The 25,000-nt window shown below is 32.4% G+C and overlaps 2 protein-coding genes across 4 annotated transcripts; one reads left to right on the top strand and one right to left on the bottom strand.

The window, feature by feature from the left end:
• Positions 1-2,378: 2,378 nt before the first annotated feature.
• Positions 2,379-16,979, top strand: LOC106054942 (cyclin-dependent kinase 2-associated protein 2-like). Of its 3 annotated transcripts, none has more exons than XM_056020415.1 (2): positions 2,379-2,580; positions 13,804-16,979. In XM_056020415.1, exon 2 carries the CDS (start codon positions 13,810-13,812, stop codon positions 14,272-14,274), a length of 465 nt encoding a protein of 154 aa, XP_055876390.1. In that variant the 5' UTR covers positions 2,379-2,580; positions 13,804-13,809; the 3' UTR covers positions 14,275-16,979. The 3 variants fall into 3 exon arrangements, with proteins under 3 accessions (XP_055876390.1, XP_013066493.1, XP_055876392.1); XM_013211039.2 differs by lacking the exon at positions 2,379-2,580 and adding an exon at positions 7,847-7,870; XM_056020417.1 differs by lacking the exon at positions 2,379-2,580 and adding an exon at positions 9,503-9,815.
• On the bottom strand, positions 16,639-24,923 carry LOC106054934 (diphthine methyltransferase-like). Its single transcript, XM_013211023.2, has 8 exons — positions 24,624-24,923; positions 22,984-23,235; positions 21,470-21,563; positions 21,121-21,276; positions 20,481-20,550; positions 18,330-18,395; positions 17,103-17,272; positions 16,639-16,817 (listed from the first exon to the last, which is right to left on the bottom strand). The coding sequence occupies exons 1-8, from the start codon at positions 24,747-24,749 to the stop codon at positions 16,660-16,662; spliced, it is 1,092 nt and encodes a 363-aa protein (XP_013066477.2). The 5' UTR covers positions 24,750-24,923; the 3' UTR covers positions 16,639-16,659.
• Between the last annotated feature and the right edge of the window lie 77 nt (positions 24,924-25,000).

Below are 25,000 nucleotides of genomic sequence, written 5' to 3'. Positions count from 1 at the left end.
ATCCAACCACGATGACACGCAGTCGAAGCTTATTACCAAGATGGTTCCAGTGGCAGTAGACTTTGTTTGCTAATTGGCCTTCAGTAGCTATCGTGCCAAACAATTTACAAGGAAAAGACAATAGTCTGTCTTTGGTCTTTGATATAAGAACAAGAACAAAGTGTGAGGTAGGAGGTACACCAGTTCATTGACTTTCGCAGATCCGACTTTCGCGGAAAAGCTTAAAAAATACTCTCGCGTTTTTAATTTCATAAACTCTTAGAATCGGCAGGTCATAAAATGTTGTCTTTACGTAAACAGAACGGTATTTCGAAACCAAAAATATCATGTTAAGAACTTAGGCTATATAATAATTTGTATCATATCAAACAATAGTGTATCAAATGTCCTAGTTTATGAGAACTGATCTGGTTTTCGAAGTTTACGATGACAATGGAATCTCCAATCGCGGGGCCCCCCTTCAGGCGCGGGGCCTGGGACGATTGCCCCACTTGCCAACCCCCAAGGCCGCTACTGTTAAGAGGCTTAAATCATCTCTTGCAAAAGCCCTGGACAGAAACCCTTCTGTCTTGCGTAGTGCATACACGTCACCATACATGTCGAGAATTTTTGGTTTCCCAGACCTGTTGAGGCGGAGATCAGCAAGTCTGGGGCAGTCAAACAGAATATGAGGCACGGTTTCCTCTTCTTCCCCGCAGCGGAGGCATCGTGTTTTTAACCTTTAGAATTTATCCCTTGGCCGCCTTGGTCTATCAGACTACGAACGTTAGCGCACGCTCTGCTCATTTCCATTACTTTTTAGACTAAAAACTAATTGTAACAATTTGAATCGATAAGACGACCGCCATACATTAAAGAAGCCATGTTAACAAAAATAGATCCACATCACAAACCCATATATATATATATTTATATTCCTATGTCTATGATAGTGATACGGAGGCAAATTATTGGGATTATGGTAATTTTGTACTTTTTAAAACTAAAGATCATAGTTATATATATAGGCTGAAATGTACGTCCTAGAATTTATAGCTCAATTGTATGAAGTCTATGATCTCATGTTATTGAAGTTTTTTTTTTAAATTTTTGTCCAAAATAATATGGTCCACTAGATAGTAGCGGTGGTCCATTTCTCCCCACTGTCCATTTATCCCCACTCTCTCTACAGGGTTTCCTAAATTGTGTTCCGCAACACCTGAATTTAATAGGTGTGTCTCGAACTACATCCGCTAAATACTCTGAATGTGCGAAGTGTTCCGTTAAGGAAAAAGCTTGGGAAACACTGGTCTAATAGTAAGTAAGTAGTTTCCCCTTCAGACCTAGCGATCTATGGGTTGATGATGTTAAGGTCATCTGTTTCCTTGGCCAACGGTTAACAAGCAGGGTCCAACCGCCTTTACTTTCCCCAACTAAAGTCAGGTTCCCGTTAGAGTTGGATGGACTCAAGGGCGCCCTAAAAATCCTGAAATTCACAATTCCAGTCCCCAGGTTCGGAAGCCGAGCGCTTAACCACTCAGCCACAGCGCCATCCAGTCTAATAGATCTATATACATACATATCAACCAAAATTCTTTCTCATGGGTTGGGGGGGGGGGTAAAAAAAGTTCAATTTTGTAAAAAATCTAAAATTCATTAGTTATTAAGAGAAAAATAATCGCTTTGTAAGTTTTATATTGGAAGTGGTTTTTTAAAAGTATTTTTATCTGTTTTTCTAGTTTATATTTCACTTGTTTTTGTTTTTTTTTGGTTAAAGGACTTGATAAGAACATAAAACTAAAATGTTATTTAACCTTGGTTAGGCCAATAATAGAATATGCATCCTCCGTTTGGGACCCCTCAACTCAAGAAAACATTAAGAAACTGGAACAGACACAAAATAGAGCAGTGAGATTCATAACAAACGAATATTCACATTTGACTAGAGTAACACCTTTAGTAAAATCACTAAATTTAGAAAGCCTTCAGGACAGAAGGCTCAAAAGTAAAGTAGCAATCATACATAAAACACTGAACCATAATCTTCAAATACAAAAACAAAATTTAATAAAATACTCTGAAAGACACAAAGATAAAGGCACATTCCTCGTCCCATATGCTAGGACAAATTTGTACAAATACTCCTTCTTCCCTAGTGCTATTAGAGCATGGAATGGGTTGCCTGAGCTAGCCAGGAAAACCAGTGACTTGGCAGAATTTAAGTCATTGGTTAATATGCATGACTAAATGCATGACGCGTAGGACGTAATCATCTTCTTTTTTGAAGTAACGTCTGTATTATATAAGATAAGATAAGATTTAAATCTATTGTAAGCCAAAATGTATTTAAAAACAACAACAATAGATATAAATAAAAATCTGGCATCTTGATGCATACTATCAACATTCAACATCCGTTACTTTCTTCAGTGTCTACAACTCTAGATTCTAGATCTAGATTAGATTTTATCTTTGTTTCGAAACAACAATTACTAAATTAGACCTAGAATACTAGACTAGATCAAGATTTAGAATCTAATTAAATTAAAACTTCAGTCTAGATCTAGGCTAGTTCTAGAATATAGATCTGATATTTCATAGGCACGTTACTATTATCATTTATTAAGAATCTACATACTTACATAGATATACTGATAGTCAGTGATAGATCTAGTACATGTAACATTAAAATTAAATTAACATGACATTACAATTTATAGTAGATTCTTATATTAGGCACACCGTATTCGGGAACTAGATCTAGGTCAAATTTTTATTTTATTTTTTTATTTGGTGACGGTTTAACTTACAAAAAAAACTGAAAGCAGATTCTTATTCTGCAACTAAAGGATTATAATGCATATAGGTACTTCGATAAAAATTTCAAAATGATCACAATGCAATGGAACCTATTTAGTTAGATAGAGCTTGAGAAATGCTTTCCAATGATACCAATTTTATATTGCTGAGTTAATTGTGAGGGAAGTTATTAAATTTTTAGTGGCCAAAAATTTGTCTTTGTAAATAAAAAAAAAATCTGTGACCGAAACAACTGACAGTTGAACTTAAATTAACTGTATTATAAAAAGTCTTAAAGATATGGGGTTGAAACTTCACACTCTTTTACATTAACCAGTATTCTGTTAAAATAAATTTAAAAAATAAGTCCAAGCAATAAAATCTTTGAAAAAAAGTTAATTAAAATATAAAAAAGCCTTCGACAAAAAATAAAAATATATATGTGATTTTGTCATCATATGAGCCCGAAAATCACAAATAAAACAAATCAGAGATCTGTATTGTGTTTTATTTTGTTTAATTATAATTCTACTGTATTTAAATAGCTATTTATATGCATCAGATAGATAATTCTTATAAATTATAAATGAAAATAGCACTGCGCAGAAAAATATTTCCTAAAATTTAATGACTATAAGTTTCATAAACTTCATAAAAAAAAAGTTTTAACCTTTTTGTAGAGCACTGGCAATTAATCATTTTAAAATGCCTTAATGTAAATGCTTTAAAAATTAGATTGTAAATGAAAAATTTCTTGGTTCGGACAATAAAATAAAAAAGAAACCTTGTGATTTTTCTAGAAGTTATTAAAAGATTTTTTACTTGAATTTTTTTGTAATAATAGCTCACCATTTTAAAAATATAATGTACTCATTTATTAACTATTAATTTACATGTATATTAATCATGGGCGTAGCCAGGGGGGGGTTCTTGGGGTTCAAACCCGCCCCCCCCCCCCCCCGGGGGGGGGACGGAATTAAGTGACTGATTTTTGCTTTCATTTTGTTTATTTTAGGTGAGATTTTAATACTAAATCATCACTTACCACAGCACAGCCGAGGCAGTTTGGAGTTAAAAACCCTCTACCAGGGGGTTTTGAGATTTAAAAAACCCCTATCAGGGGGTTTTGAGATACAAATCCCTCTACCAGGGGGCTTTGCAGTTAAATCCCCCTCTTCTATAAAACAAAACAAAAAAAATGCAAACAACAATCCCCAAATTCCAACAGCACAGTTGAGTAAGATTTTGATTTTAAAACCCCCTCAAAAATTTACGATAAACCCCATCTTCAATATAAAAAAAAGCAAATTACACACTACACACTCAAAATTCTATGAGCGTAGCCAAAGGGGTTTTGAGTTTAACCCCCCCCCCCTTCCAGTTGGGGTTTGAAGCTAAAAAGTACCTCTTTTATAAAAAAAAAAAGCAAATTGCACACTATAAAATCTATGAGCGTAGCCAAAGGGGTTTTGAGTTTAAATCCCCCTCCTCCAGATGTCTTTTTCTTTAAAGTTTAAAACCCCTCCAGATGGTTTTGAGTTTTAAATTCCCCTACAGAGCGTTTAGAGTTGAAAACCTCTCTCTTCAATATTATTTTAAAGCAAACTACAGTCACCAAATTCTATCATCGTAGCTAAATGGGGTTTGAATTAAAAACAAAACAAAAAAACTCCAGAGATTTGACGAAAAAACTTTCCTTTTCGATATAAAATCTAAAGCGAAATACAGGCATGTAATTCCAAGAGAGTAGTCAAGAAATTGTAAATCATTAAATGTATCTCCACAAAGATGGCTAAGACAGATTTTATGAGTCAGTCATAGAGATAGGGTCTAAATCAAAGAAATCATATGCCGAACTGGGAGTCGAATCCTTAGTAAGGTTGTGACAGAGCGTCGCATGAGGTTTTGCGGGACATGTTCTCACACAAAATGAATTACGCAAAATAAGAGTTGCGGAAACAGCTTGCAGGAAAATGCGCCGAACGGCGCGCGAGGGTCTAAGTCAGTAAGAATAGCACATTAGGTTTTTGAAATAAAACTTTTTAATAGCAAGATAATGCACTGTAGATACCTCAGAATATGCATTTTGTTGGCTTTCAATACCAGAAATAGTGCTCGGCGGCGGGGCTTCGCCCCGCGATTAGGGAGCGCTGTGAACTCCCCCAGACCCCCTTGCTAGCAAGGGCGGGGAGTCTACAATAAACAATAAACGTCTTCCGAAAGCGTCAGAATGTAATAAAGATTAATTATGTACACACACACACACACATATATATATATATATAATTTTTTTCTGCGGGGGGGGGGGTCGGGGGAAATCCCCCCCCCCCCAAAACCCTCCCCGAAAAAAAATCCTGGCTACGCCCATGGTATTAATAGAAAAAAACAACACACAGAAAAAAAAAAATAATTATTAGTTCGCTGCGCTAAAAATATGAAAAAAAATTTAATATTTAATATTATTTTTTAAAGTAATTAAACTTTTACTTTAAAATTTGCAGATTACAAAGTCATTATAATAAAGACACATTCCCTCTCCATAATCTAGCATTCAAACACTATAAAAGTTAATCTAAATGAAAAATTCCTATGTGTGCTTCTAAAAATAGCTCGTGATAGACAGAAATTGACCATTTCCAGTAAATCACAGTGTTGGTTGTTACTAAAAATAGATTTTAACCATCAACTTTGAAAATTAATATCTAAAGAGTGCGCCAAGCTACAAAGTTCAAACTTAGCACACATATATATATTAACATGCTAAATTCAATAGAATTAGTGAGATTGTTGTAACCATAAACACTTTTATTTTATTTTAAAAAGAAAATTTTACCCTTCTTTGTCTTTGTTAATTTTAATATCAAATATCTTTAAAGTGCGCAAAGAGAATTTAATGAAATTTGAAATATACACATTTCATAATATGATAAATAATTGTAGCAAACAGCATTGTTGTAACTTTTATAGGAAAAAAGTTGTAAAAATGTCAACTTTCACATAAACTTTTGTTAAGAAAAATTTAACAGATTGGCTTCAAAAGCAAATAAAAATGATCTCTGATATCTTATGTTTACAAAAAGTAATCATAATTAGTCCTCAAATCAAATACAATATAATATGCTAAAACTTTGATGGAAATGACCACCCTTAAAAAAAGGGTAAAATGTGCTGACACAATTTTCAGCCATTTTTTGGGAGAAAAAAAATGGATCTAGGTCAGTTTATCGAAGTACCTAATTATAAAAATAGCTGTGTCGTGTTTCTTTGAATTACCACTCATAGTCAAAATTTTATTTTAAAATAAATTAGGTCACTTCAACTATAATAAACGCAGTTTTTGTGCTTTCTCCTTTAGCGCACATTGAGTGACATTGAGCACTGTTAAGAAACATCATTATGTTATTGCTAATAAATTATATGTGTTAATTTAAAAAATTATATAGATTGTATTAAAAGAAGTAGATTCACTTCTGCAATATGTATTTATAGTATATTGCCTCTCTCTCTCTCTGTCTCTCTCTCTATATATATATATATCGTTTATAGTTTATGCCTACCTATATAATCTTTGTGTAGAAACAGACAGAAATAAATCTATATAAATTATAGATCTATAAATTAATTATTAGAATTTAATAAACATGATATTTTCAACTAGGCTACATGTAGGTCTATTCTCTGTCTCTTTCTTTTAATTCCCATCCAAGGACTCTCTTCTTTTCATAATTTGGATGTTTGTTTTGTTACACCTTAACATCCCCTCCCTCCCATGGATGCTTTTCTTTGTCTTTTCATGACTCTCTCCCCCTTCCCTCCACTGCCTGTATGATAGGTTAATTTGTGACACTACACGTTTAGTGTATACCTCTCCTCACCACTAGCGCTCGCCTGTCGTGATCACCTGCAGTGGGCATGGTCTCTGGCTTCAAATTAGCAGCCTGTACTTTTTCTTTCATTCATAAATTATATATTCTAGATATCTCGATCTAGGTCACGTTTATTCATTGAAAAATCATAGATTTATTAATCCCAATAATATTTCTTATTACGATTTTGCCTTGTGCACTATAGGAGAATGTGTTAAATTCATTATTATCGTTGAAACACCTCCTTTTTTAATTTTATTTAACAGCTAACAGTATGAATGTGATTGGAATGTCTTTCTAAAGATGTTTGGAAGCTTATTTTGATATATACACCAGCCTACGATCAAACAGGCTAATAATATAGCCTTCATCCCTTATATGGGTATGAATTGCCGGGGGAGGTTAAAACAATAGCTTTACATACTTGGTTACCGAGAATCTAAAAAACTGCCATCTGCTTTGGAAAAGCGGAACAAAAATACAGGAACTTATCTAAAATTGGACATGCACTGTCCCGAAACGTCGTTTTTAGCTCCAAACATAAAAACAAATTAATTATAAACAAAAAAAGCGACGTGTTTCTTAAAGGAGAATTCGATGAGCTGTGCCTAATATAAGAAGCTACTATAGTTACTTATTAATAAATTAAGTTTATTAAGTAACTTGTAGATTATTAATTATAATTTATTTATGATAATCATCATAATAATTATAATTTAATTTATTATTATTATGATTTATCTATAATCTTATACTTATAATAATACTAGTATAATATTATAATTCCTTTTACCTAGATATTGATTATAATTGAACTTATGTTATTAAGTCTTACTTATACTAATTTATACTACTTATAGATCTAGTTATATTTACTTATACTATATCTATACTCTATAGACACTATAGTCAGTATAGAGTATAGTAGTTATAAGTTACATTTGTCATATATGATGATTTATTTATAGTTTATTACATACTCTATATCACGATACTGTTACCTGTAAAATTAGTGTTAGTAATGTATAATTGTAATACTATACATACACTATACTGTAATAGTAGTAACTGTAACATGGTAATGATGGTATACTATTCATTTTGTAACATTACATAGTAATTACAGAGACTTACTCTTTCACTCTTCTATCTCTAGGAGTCTAGAGTTAGTCATTTTAGTGGCCTACACGGTGCTAGTTAGTCTAGTAATACAGTAAAAGTGTTAGGTAATTAGTAGATTTAAAAGGTTCTTTCTTTTTTTAATCTTTATCAAGAAAATAGTTAAGTTTAGATCTGTTCATATGTTCCCAGTATTATTTTATCTGTTCTACAATGACAATACAATACAATAATAGAATATGCATCCTCAGCCTCTGTTAGTGTTTGGGATCCCTCCACTCAAGAAAACATTAAGAAATTGGAACAGACACAAAATAGAGCAGTGAGATTCATAACAAACAAATATTCACGGTTGACTAGAGTAACACCTTTAGAAAGCCTTCAGGATAGAAGACTAAAAAGTAAAGTAGCAATTATACATAAAACACAGAAAACCATAACTGGCATAACCTTGAAATATAAAATCTAATAAAATACTCTAAAAGACACAAAGATAAAGGCACATTCCTCATTTCATATGCTAGGACCAATTTGTACAAATGCTCTTTCTTCCCTAGTGCTATTAGAGCATGGAATAGGTTGCCTGAGCTAGCCAGTAAAACCAGTGACTTAGCAGAATTTAGGTCATTGGTTAATATTCATGACGCATAGGACATAATAATCTTTTTTGAAGTAACGTCTGTATTATATAAGATAAGATAAGAATGCTCAAGTAATATCTCAAGAATTTTTTTTTCTGAATTTTTACAAAGCTTATATCAACTAAATCATTCTGTCTGTCTGGTAAAAAGCTTATAGATCTGTATGTACGTTATTTCTCCCACTCCCAATCTTGGATCAAGCTGAAATTTTGCACAATTATTTCTTTTACTTGACATCACAAGAATCAATAAAAAAAAAACTTCTTTATTGATCCTTGTGGAAATTTGTTGTGATTACAAGGATTCTTTTAACATATAAAGACAACACAACAGAAACATAAACAGAACAGACACAACATAAAGAGTTCATTCAGCGACTACTGGTAATTAATGATTTCGTTTGGTATCTCGAACAAGGGAAAGAAGTTGTATTTGACTGAAGTGGTGGTATAAGGATTTGCTGAATTATTTTTTTTTATAGGTCGTTGCTGAGGCTTAGTGAACACACTTGAAAAAGAAACAATAAATAACTACAATCTTCCTCTTTCTAATGCTTTTTGCTTGCAGAGTGGTTAGCGTGTTGGCCTGAGAAGGCTTTAACTCACGAGTTTGAAGTCAGGTTGTTCACTTTAAAAAAAAAAATGCATTTAAAGAACGATCAACCAGATGCCCTGTTCTTTTTCCCCCACCCTTTTCATAGTGTATTGATGTTACGCCTTAGTATGTGATGAGAATCTTTTAACGATACACTAACACCAAAATGACAAAATCATAGTTTATACATAATTTAATCTTAATTAACACTATAAGCACAATTTAGTTTATAGTCCTCCATTTTGGTTCTTCTCCTTTCAACCCGCATTCGCACCATTTCATGTGCACACTATGCTGCGCATGTAACACCTCCCTTGTTCGACAAGTTCGATGTATATTTTTCAAACATATTGGTTAACAATTTGAAATTCTAACTTCTCAATAACATGTACTAAGAAACACAAGAATCCTAACACCTGTATCAATACAAATCTATGGTGCCATACAGGATGAAACAGGGTGGAGGACACTAACCATGAGTTATATCAATTATATGAAGACCCACCAATAGTGAACGAAATAAAAAAGAACAGACTACGTTGGGCAGGTCACCTTGAAAGAATGTCAGACAACAGAGGGGCGAAAATCGTATACAGGCAAAAACCAAAAGGCAGGCGACCCAAAGGCAGACCCCGAATACGATGGATAGATGATGTGGAAGCAGATCTGAAGCAGCTTGGGTTTAGGGCTTGGAGACGAAAGGCCCAGGAGAGATCTGAATGGAAGGATGTGTTAAAGCAGGCCAGAGCCCTCCATGGGCTGTAGCGCCACTGGGATGGATGGATGGATGATGTATCAATACTAACTCTAGCCATCGGTAATTGTACAATTTTACCATTAAACATAACACACTTTCTAGATTGGCCTGTATATTCATAGTCTTCCACTAATTTCTTATTCACTCCAATAATAGTGCTCCCTTTGTCCCTAATGGTCTTGGCTGTCTTATTGCCTACAAATGTCTGAAAAACCTCCAATGTTCCAGTTTCAGATGATAATGATAAACCCTGTTCTATTCCACCTTTCTTTCCTGTCTGTTTTTTTGACATTGTCCGTTGCAGTTAATTTCTTCTTGGGATGTGCCACTTTATAAGCCCTTTTCAGTCTTACTATGTCTTACCTTGATTTCGGTTGCCTCTCCAACAGAAATATTTTTAATTCCTTCTGACACTCGTAAACTACTTTGTCCAACATTAGAAATGTTTTAAGACTGTCAAGGCTCTTTTCTACCTCAGCTGTCTATCCAGTTATGGCTGCTCATTCTGTCCAGAAATGTCTGCGTGTCATCCTCTGGTTCCATCTCACAATTAACAAACCGTTGCCTCTGTTTTCCCGAAAGTTCGAAGTAGTTGCTCTTTCACAACATTGTAGTTACCCTGGTTCATACATATTTATGAAGGGACTTCCGCTGTAAATGATCTAGACAATAAAAATGTCAATTTGTCTTCAGGGTATTCCAGTTCTCTCATTTCCATTTTGAACTTTTTCAGAAAAATGTCAATGTCCATTTTGTCTTTGTTGAATATCACACCTTTATATTTTGCCAGTTTAATCCCTGTAGTGTCACTTTTTCTTTTATCACTCTCTTTTTCTTGGTCTGTTTTTAAATTTTTCACTACCATCTCCTTTTCCAAAGCCAATATCTCACTTTCAATGGCAACTAGTTTGTTTTTCTTTTCAATGGCAATCAATTCGTTTTTTTTCTTTTCTCTTTCAATGGCAATCTTTTTGTTTTCTCTTTTTTCCTCCGTAGCTAATCTCTCCTTTTCTTTTTCTCTTTCCTTGGCTAATCTCTCCCTCTCCATCAACCTTTCTTGAACGTATTTCCGATCCTTCTAGATCCAACAACCTCCCCTCTTCCTTCGATACTGCTAGCTCAGCCTTGTCGCCATTGTCTATTATGAATAGTCGAATAGTATCCTATCGCTAGATCTAGGCTTTAATATCTCTACTGTCTGTTGACAGAAGATCAACTCATATGTACAGAGGAATACGTGGGTTTTACTTTTACGCTGGGCACCACTTGTTGCGTCTTAGTATGTGATGGGATACACTAACACCAAAACGACAAAATCATAGTTTATACATAATTTAATCTTAATTAACACCATAAGCACTATTTAGTTTATAGTCCTCCATTTTGGTTCTTCTCCTTTCAACCCACATTTGCACCATTTCACATTCACACTATGCTGCGCACGTAACAATTGAGAAAGCTAATAGCATGAAATTTCGCTAAACAAAAGCAATTGGTAAAAATATTTCTATTTGCACAGATTTATTGTTGTTAGTCTACATCAGTTAAAATTTAATTACATGACTGATCCGATTTGTGAGTACTGTGACTCTCGCCTCACAGTGGATCATATCCTCATCAATTGCCCCAGATACCAGGATGTTAGGGAAAATTTTTTTAGAGCACACAACTTAAAAACACTATTCGACTTCGACATTGTTGACCTAGGGAAGGGGTTGACTACGAAGATCTGATTTGTGAAATTGTGTCCCTATAATATTTACATAAGATTTTTACTAATTATTAAATTTTTACTACCTTTACTATTTTAACTGTGACTAGACCTTGTTTTTAATGATTTTAACTGTATGGAATTTAGCTCTTGTAAAGGAGAGTAATCCTTGAAGGATTATGGGCACGACATGGCCTAAATTGTGCCGATGTGCCAAAAACTCAAACTAATTGATATAAGCTTTTTTAAAATATTTTTTGTATTTTTGTTCTCATTTTCTTTTTCTCTTTCCTTGGCTAATCTCTCCCTCTCCATCAACCTTTCTTGAACGTATTTTCGTAGTTCCGATCCTTCTAGATCCAACAACCTCCCCTCTTCCTTCGATACTGCTAGCTCAGCCTTGTCGCCATTGTCTATTATGAATAGTCGAATAGTATCCTATCGCTAGATCTAGGCTTTAATATCTCTACTGTCTGTTGACAGAAGATCAACTCATATGTACAGAGGAATACGTGGGTTTTACTTTTACGCTGGGCACCACTTGTTGCGTCTTAGTATGTGATGGGATACACTAACACCAAAACGACAAAATCATAGTTTATACATAATTTAATCTTAATTAACACCATAAGCACTATTTAGTTTATAGTCCTCCATTTTGGTTCTTCTCCTTTCAACCCACATTTGCACCATTTCACATTCACACTATGCTGCGCACGTAACAATTGAGAAAGCTAATAGCATGAAATTTCGCTAAACAAAAGCAATTGGTAAAAATATTTCTATTTGCACAGATTTATTGTTGTTAGTCTACATCAGTTAAAATTTAATTACATGACTGATCCGATTTGTGAGTACTGTGACTCTCGCCTCACAGTGGATCATATCCTCATCAATTGCCCCAGATACCAGGATGTTAGGGAAAATTTTTTTAGAGCACACAACTTAAAAACACTATTCGACTTCGACATTGTTGACCTAGGGAAGGGGTTGACTACGAAGATCTGATTTGTGAAATTGTGTCCCTATAATATTTACATAAGATTTTTACTAATTATTAAATTTTTACTACCTTTACTATTTTAACTGTGACTAGACCTTGTTTTTAATGATTTTAACTGTATGGAATTTAGCTCTTGTAAAGGAGAGTAATCCTTGAAGGATTATGGGCACGACATGGCCTAAATTGTGCCGATGTGCCAAAAACTCAAACTAATTGATATAAGCTTTTTTAAAATATTTTTTGTATTTTTGTTCTCATTTTCTTTTTCTCTTTCCTTGGCTAATCTCTCCCTCTCCATCAACCTTTCTTGAACGTATTTTCGTAGTTCCGATCCTTCTAGATCCAACAACCTCCCCTCTTCCTTCGATACTGCTAGCTCAGCCTTGTCGCCATTGTCTATTATGAATAGTCGAATAGTATCCTATCGCTAGATCTAGGCTTTAATATCTCTACTGTCTGTTGACAGAAGATCAACTCATATGTACAGAGGAATACGTGGGTTTTACTTTTACGCTGGGCACCACTTGTTGCGTCTTAGTATGTGATGGGATACACTAACACCAAAACGACAAAATCATAGTTTATACATAATTTAATCTTAATTAACACCATAAGCACTATTTAGTTTATAGTCCTCCATTTTGGTTCTTCTCCTTTCAACCCACATTTGCACCATTTCACATTCACACTATGCTGCGCACGTAACAATTGAGAAAGCTAATAGCATGAAATTTCGCTAAACAAAAGCAATTGGTAAAAATATTTCTATTTGCACAGATTTATTGTTGTTAGTCTACATCAGTTAAAATTTAATTACATGACTGATCCGATTTGTGAGTACTGTGACTCTCGCCTCACAGTGGATCATATCCTCATCAATTGCCCCAGATACCAGGATGTTAGGGAAAATTTTTTTAGAGCACACAACTTAAAAACACTATTCGACTTCGACATTGTTGACCTAGGGAAGGGTTGACTACGAAGATCTGATTTGTGAAATTGTGTCCCTATAATATTTACATAAGATTTTTACTAATTATTAAATTTTTACTACCTTTACTATTTTAACTGTGACTAGACCTTGTTTTTAATGATTTTAACTGTATGGAATTTAGCTCTTGTAAAGGAGAGTAATCCTTGAAGGATTATGGGCACGACATGGCCTAAATTGTGCCGATGTGCCAAAAACTCAAACTAATTGATATAAGCTTTTTAAAAATATTTTTTGTATTTTTGTTCTCATTTTGCAAGCACCTCAAGTTGTAAGTAAAATTAAAAATTAAATAGCCAGCCATCTTCTTCAGTGTTAAATATGATATAATTTATATTTTCAGACAAATATGGCAGATGAGGAAACAAGCAGAACAGATTCTCATCAGAGCAGTTCCCCTGCTACTCCCAGTATTAGCAATCCTGGAACACCACGTTCAGAGGTATCCCAGGACATTAGGGCCACGCCACCACTTGCTAGAGCAACTCCACCCCTAGCTAGGGCCACACCTCCACTTGCAAGAGCCACACCTCCACTTACACCAGGCCAGCCTCAACTTGCTCATGGCCAACCGGTGTTGCCAGTTAGAACAGCTACACAGGCTCCTCCAGCACCGTCACCACTGGCTCACCTCCATCACCACCAGAGTAAATATGCTTCACTTTTAGCTGTCATAGAAGACATGGGTAGAGACATACGGCCAACTTATGCTGGCAACAGAAGCTCAACAGAAAGGCTAAAAAGAAGTATAGTGCATGCTAGAATACTTGTACGAGAATGTTTAATGGAGTGTGAAAGAAGTGCTCGGACCTGATTGTTTACTCAATAAATATATTCTATTTTCATTTCATTATAGAAAGTATGTTCCATGTGAATTGTAAGTTGTGTTGTTAAAAAAAATTTTGTACTACCAACCACACTAATGTTTGCTTTGTTTAAGATAGAATTTTAAATTTATTTTCATACTTCCCTGTTGGTCCTTAAACATTTCTAGTGAACTAATTTTGCTTTTATTCAGCTCTCATTCTCTAAAAGTCAACACTGTAACTTACAATTTTCAATCCATAGCTAAATAAAATATATACACAACTCTCAATCAATTACTGAATTAAGTTAACATTAACCCACAAAGAATGATGCATTTAAAAAAAAAAAAATGAAATATTTCATTTGTTATGTAAACTTTAACTGGAAAATAAAAGAAGCCAAACAGTGCAATATTTTTTGTTCAGTCTAATGGCAGTGCAGCAATTAGTGCTAGATTGGCATTCATAACAGAATAAAATATTAAGATATTAAGGATATTTTAAGTCTAAGAACACATGATCTGTTTTCATGTAATGTAAAGCATGTTAAAATTATTTTTGACTACACTATACAACTTAATCATTTGTACAATGATATTCTTAATACAATAAAATGTCTAAACAATTTTGGCACCAGAAAACAGTTCCATCTTGTATTTTAAAAAATATGTACTTTTTTGTTTGTTTACACAGTAAAGCCTCTGCTTATAATTTTTAAAATCATTCTGCCATTGGCAGCTGATTCAGGTACAACGAAAGACACTGCAGTTAATTTTACCCTTATTGGATAGTCGTTACAAGCAAAATTACTTCTCTATCAGCTTGTTGAAAGCAATTGCCACTTGGTTGAGCATAATGCTAAATGCTACAAAGAATATAGTTTGAATCCTACAAAGTGAACTAAATTTTTGTAATGATAAGTTGATCATCATCTCTGTTCATTAAAATAAGTACAACTGACCATCTGTGTTTATTGTGGACATGTTTGGTAAAGTGTCTGCAATCTGTATGTCCATTCCTAGTACATGGTTATCATTTTTCTAGATGGTAGAAATATATATATATATATATCATCTGGGTGCATCCATTGTCTTCCGAGACAGAAGGAGCCATATATATGTATATACATATATATATATATATGCTTTGCAAGCTGCTGGAAATGTATTTTAGTATTTTAATGGTATTCATATTTAATGAGGTATTTTATCTGATTGCCCCAAGCTGAACACTATGTAGGTTTATTAGTTTAATGTAGGATAATGAAATAGGGGTTAGCATAATCATAAGTGATGTTGTTTTTTTTAATTTCAAAGCTTATTCTCATTGTATATGGATTTCTGAGAGAAAAAAATGAAATTCTTATGGTGATCTCAAGATTTTCACTGTAGTAATTTTTTTCTAAAAGATTTTAATGTTGGTAACTCTTAAAAGTGAGAAAATAACTAATGAAAAATAAACAATTTTCACCACAGTAATGTCCTTTTAATGTAACATGCTAAGGTTGTTCTTACTTTAAAATGTTTTTAATTAAATATATTTAACTGGGGTTAATAATGTAAAAAAAAATTCAGTACTTCAGCCTTTATGACAGTAATGGTGCTAAATAGAATTAACTCTTTCTCTCCTCATTGTTGAAACCATCATTGATTTTACCCCATTCTCAAAGCCTAATAAACTATATTATCGCTGATGCTTAAAATGTCAGTTGTTTTATTTCCTCCCAAAATGATTGTAGTTGTTTATAATTTAATCTCGAATGCTTTCCCTTTGGAAAAAAATAGGGATTTTTTAAATTTTCAATGTGTTTTTACCAAGACGTTTTTTTAAAGAGTGGGTTTAAAAAAAAAAAAAGGCTCTATTTTTTTATTATTAATTTCTTTATACGATGGTGACATGGGATAGTGACCTCAAAACAATTTATTTAAATATACATGTTATATATTAGGTTTTGTGAAAATATGAAAACTATTTTTAAAAAAACAACTTTTTAGTTCAATTTGGATCATAAAATATTGCCTAGATCTAGTCTAGGTCTTGTTCTAAAGAGACTTGTCACAGTCAATAAGTTTTTATTTATTTTTAAATTCCATTGTCCTAAATAAATTATTTTTTGTTTTTATAAACATCAATTTGTTTTTTCTAAAAAGGGCATGTATTCCTCTTTAATTCTATACCAAATATAACATTTTCTGATTACAAACAAAATAGTAATTAAAGTTTAATCATAACTGGGTAGTGAAATACATATGAGCAAAATGAATAATTCCATCAGAACGTGGGAAATAATTACATATAGAAAGAGTTGAAACACAACAACTTTATGTATAATTGCTTGGTGAAAAGCAGAAACATGTCTAACACACAAAAAACATTTTATTACATTGAAACATTTATTCAAAATTCCATTTCCATAAATGCAAAGAATGATCATAAAAAGAGCATGTTGATACTATTGCAGTTTTTCCCTCTGTTTTTAACCTGCACCAATCAGCACCATAAGCTAGATTGTGATCTTGATACTCAACAGATATACTCAATGTGTTTTTGCCTGTTGAAATAATATTTACAGCCAAAGCATCAGACTAAATTCTAAAGAAGCTGTGAAAGATTGTCAAGCTATTATTAGTGTAAAGCTTTGTTGTTTTTATTGTATTTATATTATTACAAGGTAACAGAATCTATGGAAAAATAAATGTTGTTGAACACATTTCATTATTGTTTTGTTGCTACAGCTTACACATTAAAATTGTTGATTGCAATGTTTTCAATCTTATTTGTTAAAATACTGTTAAATTGGTCTTCTATAGTATTATATTTAACATACTACACAAACCTATTTCTCTACAATCAATTATATGAGCTCCATTGTACATTGTAGCTGTCAGAATACTAGTTCCAAAAAAAGGATCCCATTTTATCCTCCAAATGCCACCACCAAGTGCAATGGAGTCCAGTGGCTCTTTCCATTGTCTGTTATCCCAGATGATTAAATTCTCATCATAACTGCAGGGTAAATGTATCACATGAACAAGTATTATATAAGTTTAGATCATTATTTAAATAACACTTTTTATCAAGTTCATAGAAGGTGATTTATCTAAGTCAACAAGCTTTTGTCATAATTTTCAATTTTGTACTTAGAAAAAAGGTCTTAATAATTTAATCTTATGAGGATGTAAAGCACTGGTGGATTTATTTCTTTGATGGTATTGACATTTTCTCTAATGTATTATTTTGATCAACAATTATGTGGCATATTATCTCAGTGAGTCACTGATGACACATTTATTTTAAAAAGTGATTTTCACTTTACATACAAACTTTATAGTTATTTTAACTGTGAAAAACCTTAATACCGGTACCATGAACTTTTTTTTTACTAACCTTCAATAGGAAAGAATTACCCTTCCTTGTGTAGGTCACCTTGGGTTAGGGAAATAAAAAATATTTTATGTATGATTAAGCTAGTTTTACCCAGTAGGTCACCCGTGACTCATATGGCTAGCAACTATCAGCTTCATAAAGAAAAAAAGATATTGTTATAACTCTACTGGCAACACAATAGAGTTGATAGAGTTAACCGTGTATGTGATCAGCTGACATGTGATACAGAACAGTAACACAATTCAGTTGCTTGGCGGTCAATTATGTTAAAGGACAAGTGCTGGTAAGAACTCTCCTCATGCAAATCGCCAGTGAAATGTTCATGTGATAGGTTCTATCATTTCAAGAAGGCCTTTGGGTACCATATATAGATACAGTTTGTAAGTGTCCAGTTAGTTCAGCACAGCAAGTAGTCCGGTACTGTTAGTCCAGTACAGAGAGTCCTCAAGAATGTAGTAGTACAAGCCCAGGAGTAGACATAGAGATCAGTAAAGTTTAGTACATAAATATGATTATGTACTGTAAAGCATTTGTGTAGTCAATTGTGTATTATTGAACGATCACATTATTTTGGAACTCTTGTTATCAAGTTCTTGAATTAGATGTGTTCTGTTAAGCAGTATTTACAGATAGCCCAAGCGAATGAGATACAATGCAGTACATCAATGCACCTTACCTTCCAGTAGCAACTATATGTTCATTTACAGGATGACTCTGAATGCTGCAAACACCCATCGAATGTCTGAAATAAAATTATATATGAACTATAATACTTATGCTTACTTACTTTTAACACAACATACTAATTACCACATATTAGTTAACACTTACAGAATTGTAAATATTAAAGTGTTGCTTGTTTAAATACTACAGCAAAATATAGATATTTCATAAGTAGCAAAAATGTTTCTACTTATGAATGGATGTGTTACTTTTGTGGATTTTACTACATGATTATCTTAACATCCCTACAAACAATTTCAACAAATATCTAACTCTGAGCTGTATAAAGCTTCAAGCTCTGATGTTCTTAAAGCAGTCCATGAAATGTGTGGTGATGCAGACTAATAGCATCTTTTTATCTTTTAATGAGAAAACAGTGCTATTCTGCACAATGACATAATCCTATATGTAGCAAGAAACATTTTGCCTTCAATTCATTGGCAGGCTCTTGGGTGATGATGCAACTGAGATGGTGGTAGCGATTTATAGACCAGCTTCCAAATGGAACAGCTGGAGAACTCTTAGAAAACCCAGTGCGCATGCCCTTGAAAACTCCCAAAAAGCTTAACTAAAGAAAAGCTCACATGATGAAAAAAGAGCTAGGCTCTATACCCTACACCTCCTGTAGACAATGGCTTCAGATATGCCAAAATATGTTATCATAGCAGTGTCTTTGTAGTCAAATATTATGCTGTAATCTTCCTTAATCTTTGGACTCGTGGACCAAGGCTTATTATTACTACTACAAAGCTTATATCAACTCTTACTCTGTCTGTCTGGTACAAATTTTGTGAAACATTATTTCTTCCCATCCTCAAATTAGCTTTTCACAATTTTATTTATTGCCCCTAACAAAACATGAATGAATAAAAACATTAACCAATTAATTAATTATAATTACTTACTTGTGCTTGAATAGAAAAGGGAAATACATCTTACAGTAGACCTATAGTGAGGCATGCTATAAATGTGAAGTTTTTTCTCTTATATAAGCTTTTTTTTTTTAAAGTATTCTTTATACTTTGCTTGTCATTTGTATAGGTTATCTCTTTTTTAAAGGCAACAAAATATTAGTAAAACTTTAACTTGTTAAAATTCAGTGTAAATTTAATTCCATTTTGTTCTAATCTGGATACATACAGCAATTCAATCTATATTAGTGTGACCTAAAAATAGGATAGGTCATAAGACCAGTGACCTGTACTGTACTAGCAAGTTAGTCCAGTGGTACTTTGTGGTCCCAATTATATTATCTAGGCTAATAACTATAGCCTCTAGATGTATAATACTACCGAGACAAACAAATAATAATTCTGAGATTTCAGTTACAACAAAAAAAAGGAGTTTATTTACAAACAAAAGGAAAAGATCATGAAAAATATAAATTGCAATAAAGGCTCACCAAAAGAAAATGACATACTGAAACTAAGTAAAGTAGCAAGACAGTTTCAGGTCAATATAATGAAAGGACCACCATCATAGAGGCACAATAATGTCTTATGCCGAAAAACCAAAAAGATGGTTTATAATAATACCATACATGCATTAACAATGAAATGACGTCATTCATGAGACATTTTATGTCAAAAACCAAAGCGAGGGTTTACATTAGTTTACAATAATATCATACATACATTAACTATGAAATGACGTCATTCATGAGACACACTACTGTCTCGTATCTAAACAAAATATGTCTTTAAAAAAAAAACATACAGAAGAGGATAAGAGACTAAGTAGACCTATACCACTCTCTCTTGAGCCTTTCAACTGACCAGTGTATTTTGAATTAAATCTATATACTGTTTAACTCATCCTTGTGTTGTACTATTGTTGTGTTACTCAAGAGGAGTGTGCCGCTGTTGTGGGAAGAGTATTTCGATAATGAGCTAAGTAGATTTTATCAATTTGTTAGTACTAAATTGATTTATGTAAATGGTATAGGTCTACTTAGTCTCTTATCCTCTTCTGTATGTTTTTTTTAATTGTGGAGAGGTTTGATAAGGTAAAAACTTTTACTTCATCAATTATATTTATTTAGATATTTCAAACCTATAAAAACATTATTGTTTCATATAAATACTCTATAGTTTAAAAAATGTACCTTTTACTGCAGAATGTAGGGTGTGACAAATCTCTAACATCCCATGCTTTAAATTTTGCATCATCTCCTCCTGAATAAAATATTACAATTATAGTTATTTGTAAATGAGGAAAAATATTTTTTGTATAAATTTCATTCAATTTCAATATAATTTTAAAATCATTTATTAGAAAAAACTGATTTTGAAATTTGTCCATGTGACAAAAAATGCAGCAGAAGTGATAAAAATAAAAAAACATATCATTCTTATGGCTGTCTTCTATGTATTAGCTTTTCTTCCACATTATTTAGCAGTATGAGACTTGAAAAATGCAACATTTTATATATATTCACTGTTTTAAAAAATTGCTTTTGGGTTTCTACTAATATAAACTGTCATTATATATAATAAATAAAACATAGATGCTGAGTTGTTTTAAACTAAGAATAAAATTGTAAGTATAAATGTTTTTACGCCTCGCTATACGCTATTCTTTTAGCCTCTTAGCCAGAAACTTCAAAACTCCATGTCATAACAATAAAACATAAAAGTACAAATCTAATTTTGAAAATATGAATATAAAAATAGATTTTTCTATGCAACTACTATAATGCTTTAATGTTATTTTTAAAGCGGTTAATATCATGCTCAAAGTTGTACCTGTATAAACAATGTCTGGATTAAAGTGGTCAAAGGCTGTAATCCATGCCTCATACTCATGTGCCTTCCATTTTGAGACTTGACTCATTTCTTTATCAATTTGATAGATTGATATATTACCATGGGAATCAGAGGCAGTCACCAACTTTTTGTGTGCTGGTAATAAAGACAATTTAAGTAATTATTTATTAATAGAAACGCATTATGAAGTTTTATTTACCTAATTACATTTTAATCTACATTTTTTAAAGTAAATTTCTTTATTAATAACAAAGCCACAACATGATTTTTTTTTCTAATTGTTAACTAATTATATTCAGTTACATAAAAATTAACCTGTGATTCAGACCTGACCATCCTAATGACAGCCCTAGGGAAGATGGAGACAATTCACACATAGCCAATGTTTCTATGGAGTTATCCTCTGGATTTAGATTTAGTACCTAGTTTTTTTTTTTAATTATAAATATTATGATAGATAAATTTGTTCACAGAAATCTATACATATAAAACACTAAACAAGAAGATGTAAGCAGGAACTGTGAGTCAATCATGTTCCCACATTGCACCACACACAAACTCATAACTTTTCACATTCACAAAAGTGATCATAAACAGATAGATAAAATGTGAACTTGTTTTATACTGATGTTTCAGGGTCAAGATTTGGAAGATGGAGACAAAATGCTCACTATTCAAAAGCTGGTCTTCGATATGATCAAATGTGACTTTCTTGAGGCAAAAGGGTAGCTCTCTTGAGTAAACATTTATTGTGATTGACAGGATGAAACGCCAGACATTCTTGTTTAGGCTGGACTTCATTTTGCCCAAAAGTGGAGATGCAGATAGTTTCAATAACCAAATTTTACAATAATAATTGTGCAACATTGACTCATTTTCCTTTAGCTCTCATATTTTTAGGTCAAAACGTCCCAGTAAGCAAAAACATTAAGCTTATCAAGTAGGATTTGTTTTAGCAGGTTAGTATTTGGTCAAATAAGCAAGTGATCCAATTAATCAGTGGTCTGATTAACCAGATTTAGCTGTAGTTAATATGATACAGATTGTTCCTTAATTCTGAACTCATCGCACCATGTGTAATGATACTGTATCTAAGGCACAATGATTTAGCTAATACAAAATTTTTAGTTTTAATGTTTTATGTTGTAATTCACAACTTAATATTTAATTGCCCATAATATGTTTTCTGGTTGCAAGAACATCTATAACTTTCATGGTTTCAAATACATATAGGTGAAAAGTAAACTCTAATTTAGTATTGGTGATTTTCATGATAATGTGAACAATATCAAAGCTGCTGAATTGAACTGCACTGTTGACAACTACATAAATAAAAAATAATTAAAATGTAATTTTATAAGTATCTCAGTGGATGGCAGTTTGAATATTTAAATCTTCTTTATTACCACTAGTTATTATATAGTTCCTCATTTGTTTTTAAATAAGTTCTAAGTTATAAAGTGAAATTGTAATACTGTCTCAATTATTTTTGTGCTAAGGAAATTAGATCCTGCAATGTTAAAAGTGCACAAAAATTATTATATACCTTTTAAAAAGCATAACTTGTCAACACTTTTTTTTTTTTAGTACACTAGATATACCCAAAAGATAGGTATGTATAGTTTTTACACCATATATGAAAATCTCTGATAGAAACATCCATTACAAATTCAATTTTTTTTTACATAACATAGAGCCATACTTTTTTGAGTAAAAAAAAAGAATTATTTAACAAATAGTCATCAAAATACAAAATAATGAAGAAAATCTAAGTCTGATTTTTTTTTATAAATCATGATCATATAAATGAATAAATAAATATCTAAAAAAAAAGTTTCAAACCTGAATATATCCTTCTGCATTCACCAATCCAAACACGGCTTCATTTTCAATAGGACTATTTGGCCATTTGATGTCTAACACTCCACAAATGTCCAAACTAAGACATTTGTCTAATGATGGCCTACACACTGCATCTTGAATCAACTTGTATAATATTATGCCTCCATTCCTTTTTTGACTTGAACAGAGAGTGGAAGAACGTTTATCCTTCATTAAATCTTCCTTCAGTTCACTAGATGACTCACACTCAGCCTTTTAGACAAAATAATGCAGATATTAATGTAGTCAAAATGATATATATTTCCTGTAGCAGTGACTTTAATAAATACTTTCAAGAAAAGCCATAAATCAATCCCTAATGGCTTAAAGGGATGCAGTTAAAGGGTAAGAAAATTTTTATTGGTCCAATCAAATGGAAATTCAGTTTGACTACAATTGACCACCTCAGCACAACTACTGTAACAATAACAATATAGATGCAAATATGAACAACATTCACACATGAAACACATACACACTCACTATGAATTAGACTTATATGTACTTCTCGATGACAACATGTGACCTTGTAACACTCTAACCAAAATTGGGATAAAGGAGTTTTTAAATCTTTCTGTTTTAGTCTTAATGGAAAGGAGACGACCACTTGGTTCAGATCTGATGTAACAGTGGTTTAATGGGTGCAGGTTGTCTTTAAGAATCGTTAGTGATTTGGAAAGGCAACGTTCATGAAAAAGTTCTTCAAGAGATGGTAGCTGCTGTGTTTGAGTGATATGTGATGCTTTTTAAATCTATTTAGATAAAGTCTATGTCTGTGCCAGTGAAGTATTACCATACCAGCAGGTGATGGCAAAGTTAATTAGACTGCTGATGGTTGCTGTATAGAAAAGTTTTTAAAATTATTATTATTGTCAATTTTAAATTTTCTTAGCTTTCTAAGATAGAAGAGTGGTTGATGAATTTTGGTTTAAAGGTTTTGACAGTGTTCACTCTATTTCATTATGTTGTTGATTGTTGTACCTAGGTATTTATTTGGTTACTTTAATACTTAGACTTAGTCTAAGTTTCTAAGTTAGACTAGACAACTAGTACTAGATTATTAGTAACTTACCTGTATTCCTGTAAAAAAAAAAGTAACTTACACCTAAACAGTGTACACACTACACACATACTATAGAGTCTATACTAGATCTAAACAAGCAAATAACTACTACTACTATAACTATTATTAATTATACTTTAATAACTATAGGCCTACTCAAGTCTATAAGACTATAGTTATAGCGGCAATATAGCCTGTTTAATTAAATACTATTAATAGTAATACTAGAATAAGAGGCCTTAAAGATGATTAATAAAATACTAGACTTTAATAAGTAATAAATTAATAATTATAAGGTAATAATTAAATAAGGCCTAGCCCTACTAGTACTACTACTAGGACGACTAGGTTAATTTCTTAGAATTTCTACTTCAAGTCTTTGGAAGTTTGGTCTACTACTACTACTACTAACTAGATTCTATATTATCTAGATTATTATAAAAGAGTCTAGATCTACAACTACTAGTCTAGTTACTAGACCTAGACGTCCTAGACTTAGAGTACTTAGACTCTAGATTTATATAGATCTTAGACTCACTGAATTTAATTTTGTTGATTCTTCAAGTTTGTAAGTACCACAAAGAAGAAATTGTTGTAAGCCTTCATACGGACAAAATTCAACCGAGTCTGCATTCAAACAAGTGTCTATTTTTTGTAGATTCATCTTTGTCTTTAGATTAATTAGATCTAGATCTATCTACTAATTATCTAGATAGATCTAAATCTAGAATCCTAGAACTAGAGTAGAGATCTATCTACTTGACATCATAGACAGTCATAGATGATACTGATAGTGATAGATCTACTGTAGCCTATAGTTGGTTATAGCATAAGATATGATCTTTTAGCTAAATCTAGGTCAGTGATTTTAGGGGATTTCCCTGTTAGTATATTGTTTGTTTCGCATTTTTATTT

Source organism: Biomphalaria glabrata, chromosome 2 (assembly GCF_947242115.1).
Source record: "Biomphalaria glabrata chromosome 2, xgBioGlab47.1, whole genome shotgun sequence".
In the NCBI taxonomy this organism is placed as follows: Eukaryota; Metazoa; Mollusca; class Gastropoda; family Planorbidae; genus Biomphalaria; species Biomphalaria glabrata.
Note: the sequence above shows the minus strand (reverse complement) of the source record. Positions and strands in the feature narration are given on the sequence as shown.

Bases quoted from the DNA above. Each gene is read 5' to 3' on its own strand.
- LOC106054942 (XM_056020415.1), top strand. From the start codon at position 13,810: ATGGCAGATGAGGAAACAAGCAGAACAGATTCTCATCAGAGCAGTTCC.
- LOC106054934 (XM_013211023.2), bottom strand. From the start codon at position 24,749: ATGAATCTACAAAAAATAGACACTTGTTTGAATGCAGACTCGGTTGAA. The intron at 23,236-24,623 runs GTGAGTCTAAGA...TTTGTCTAAAAG, and splicing joins AATCAACAAAATTAAATTCA to GCTGAGTGTGAGTCATCTAG. The intron at 21,564-22,983 runs GTTTGAAACTTT...AAAAAAAACTAG, and splicing joins ATGCAGAAGGATATATTCAG to GTACTAAATCTAAATCCAGA.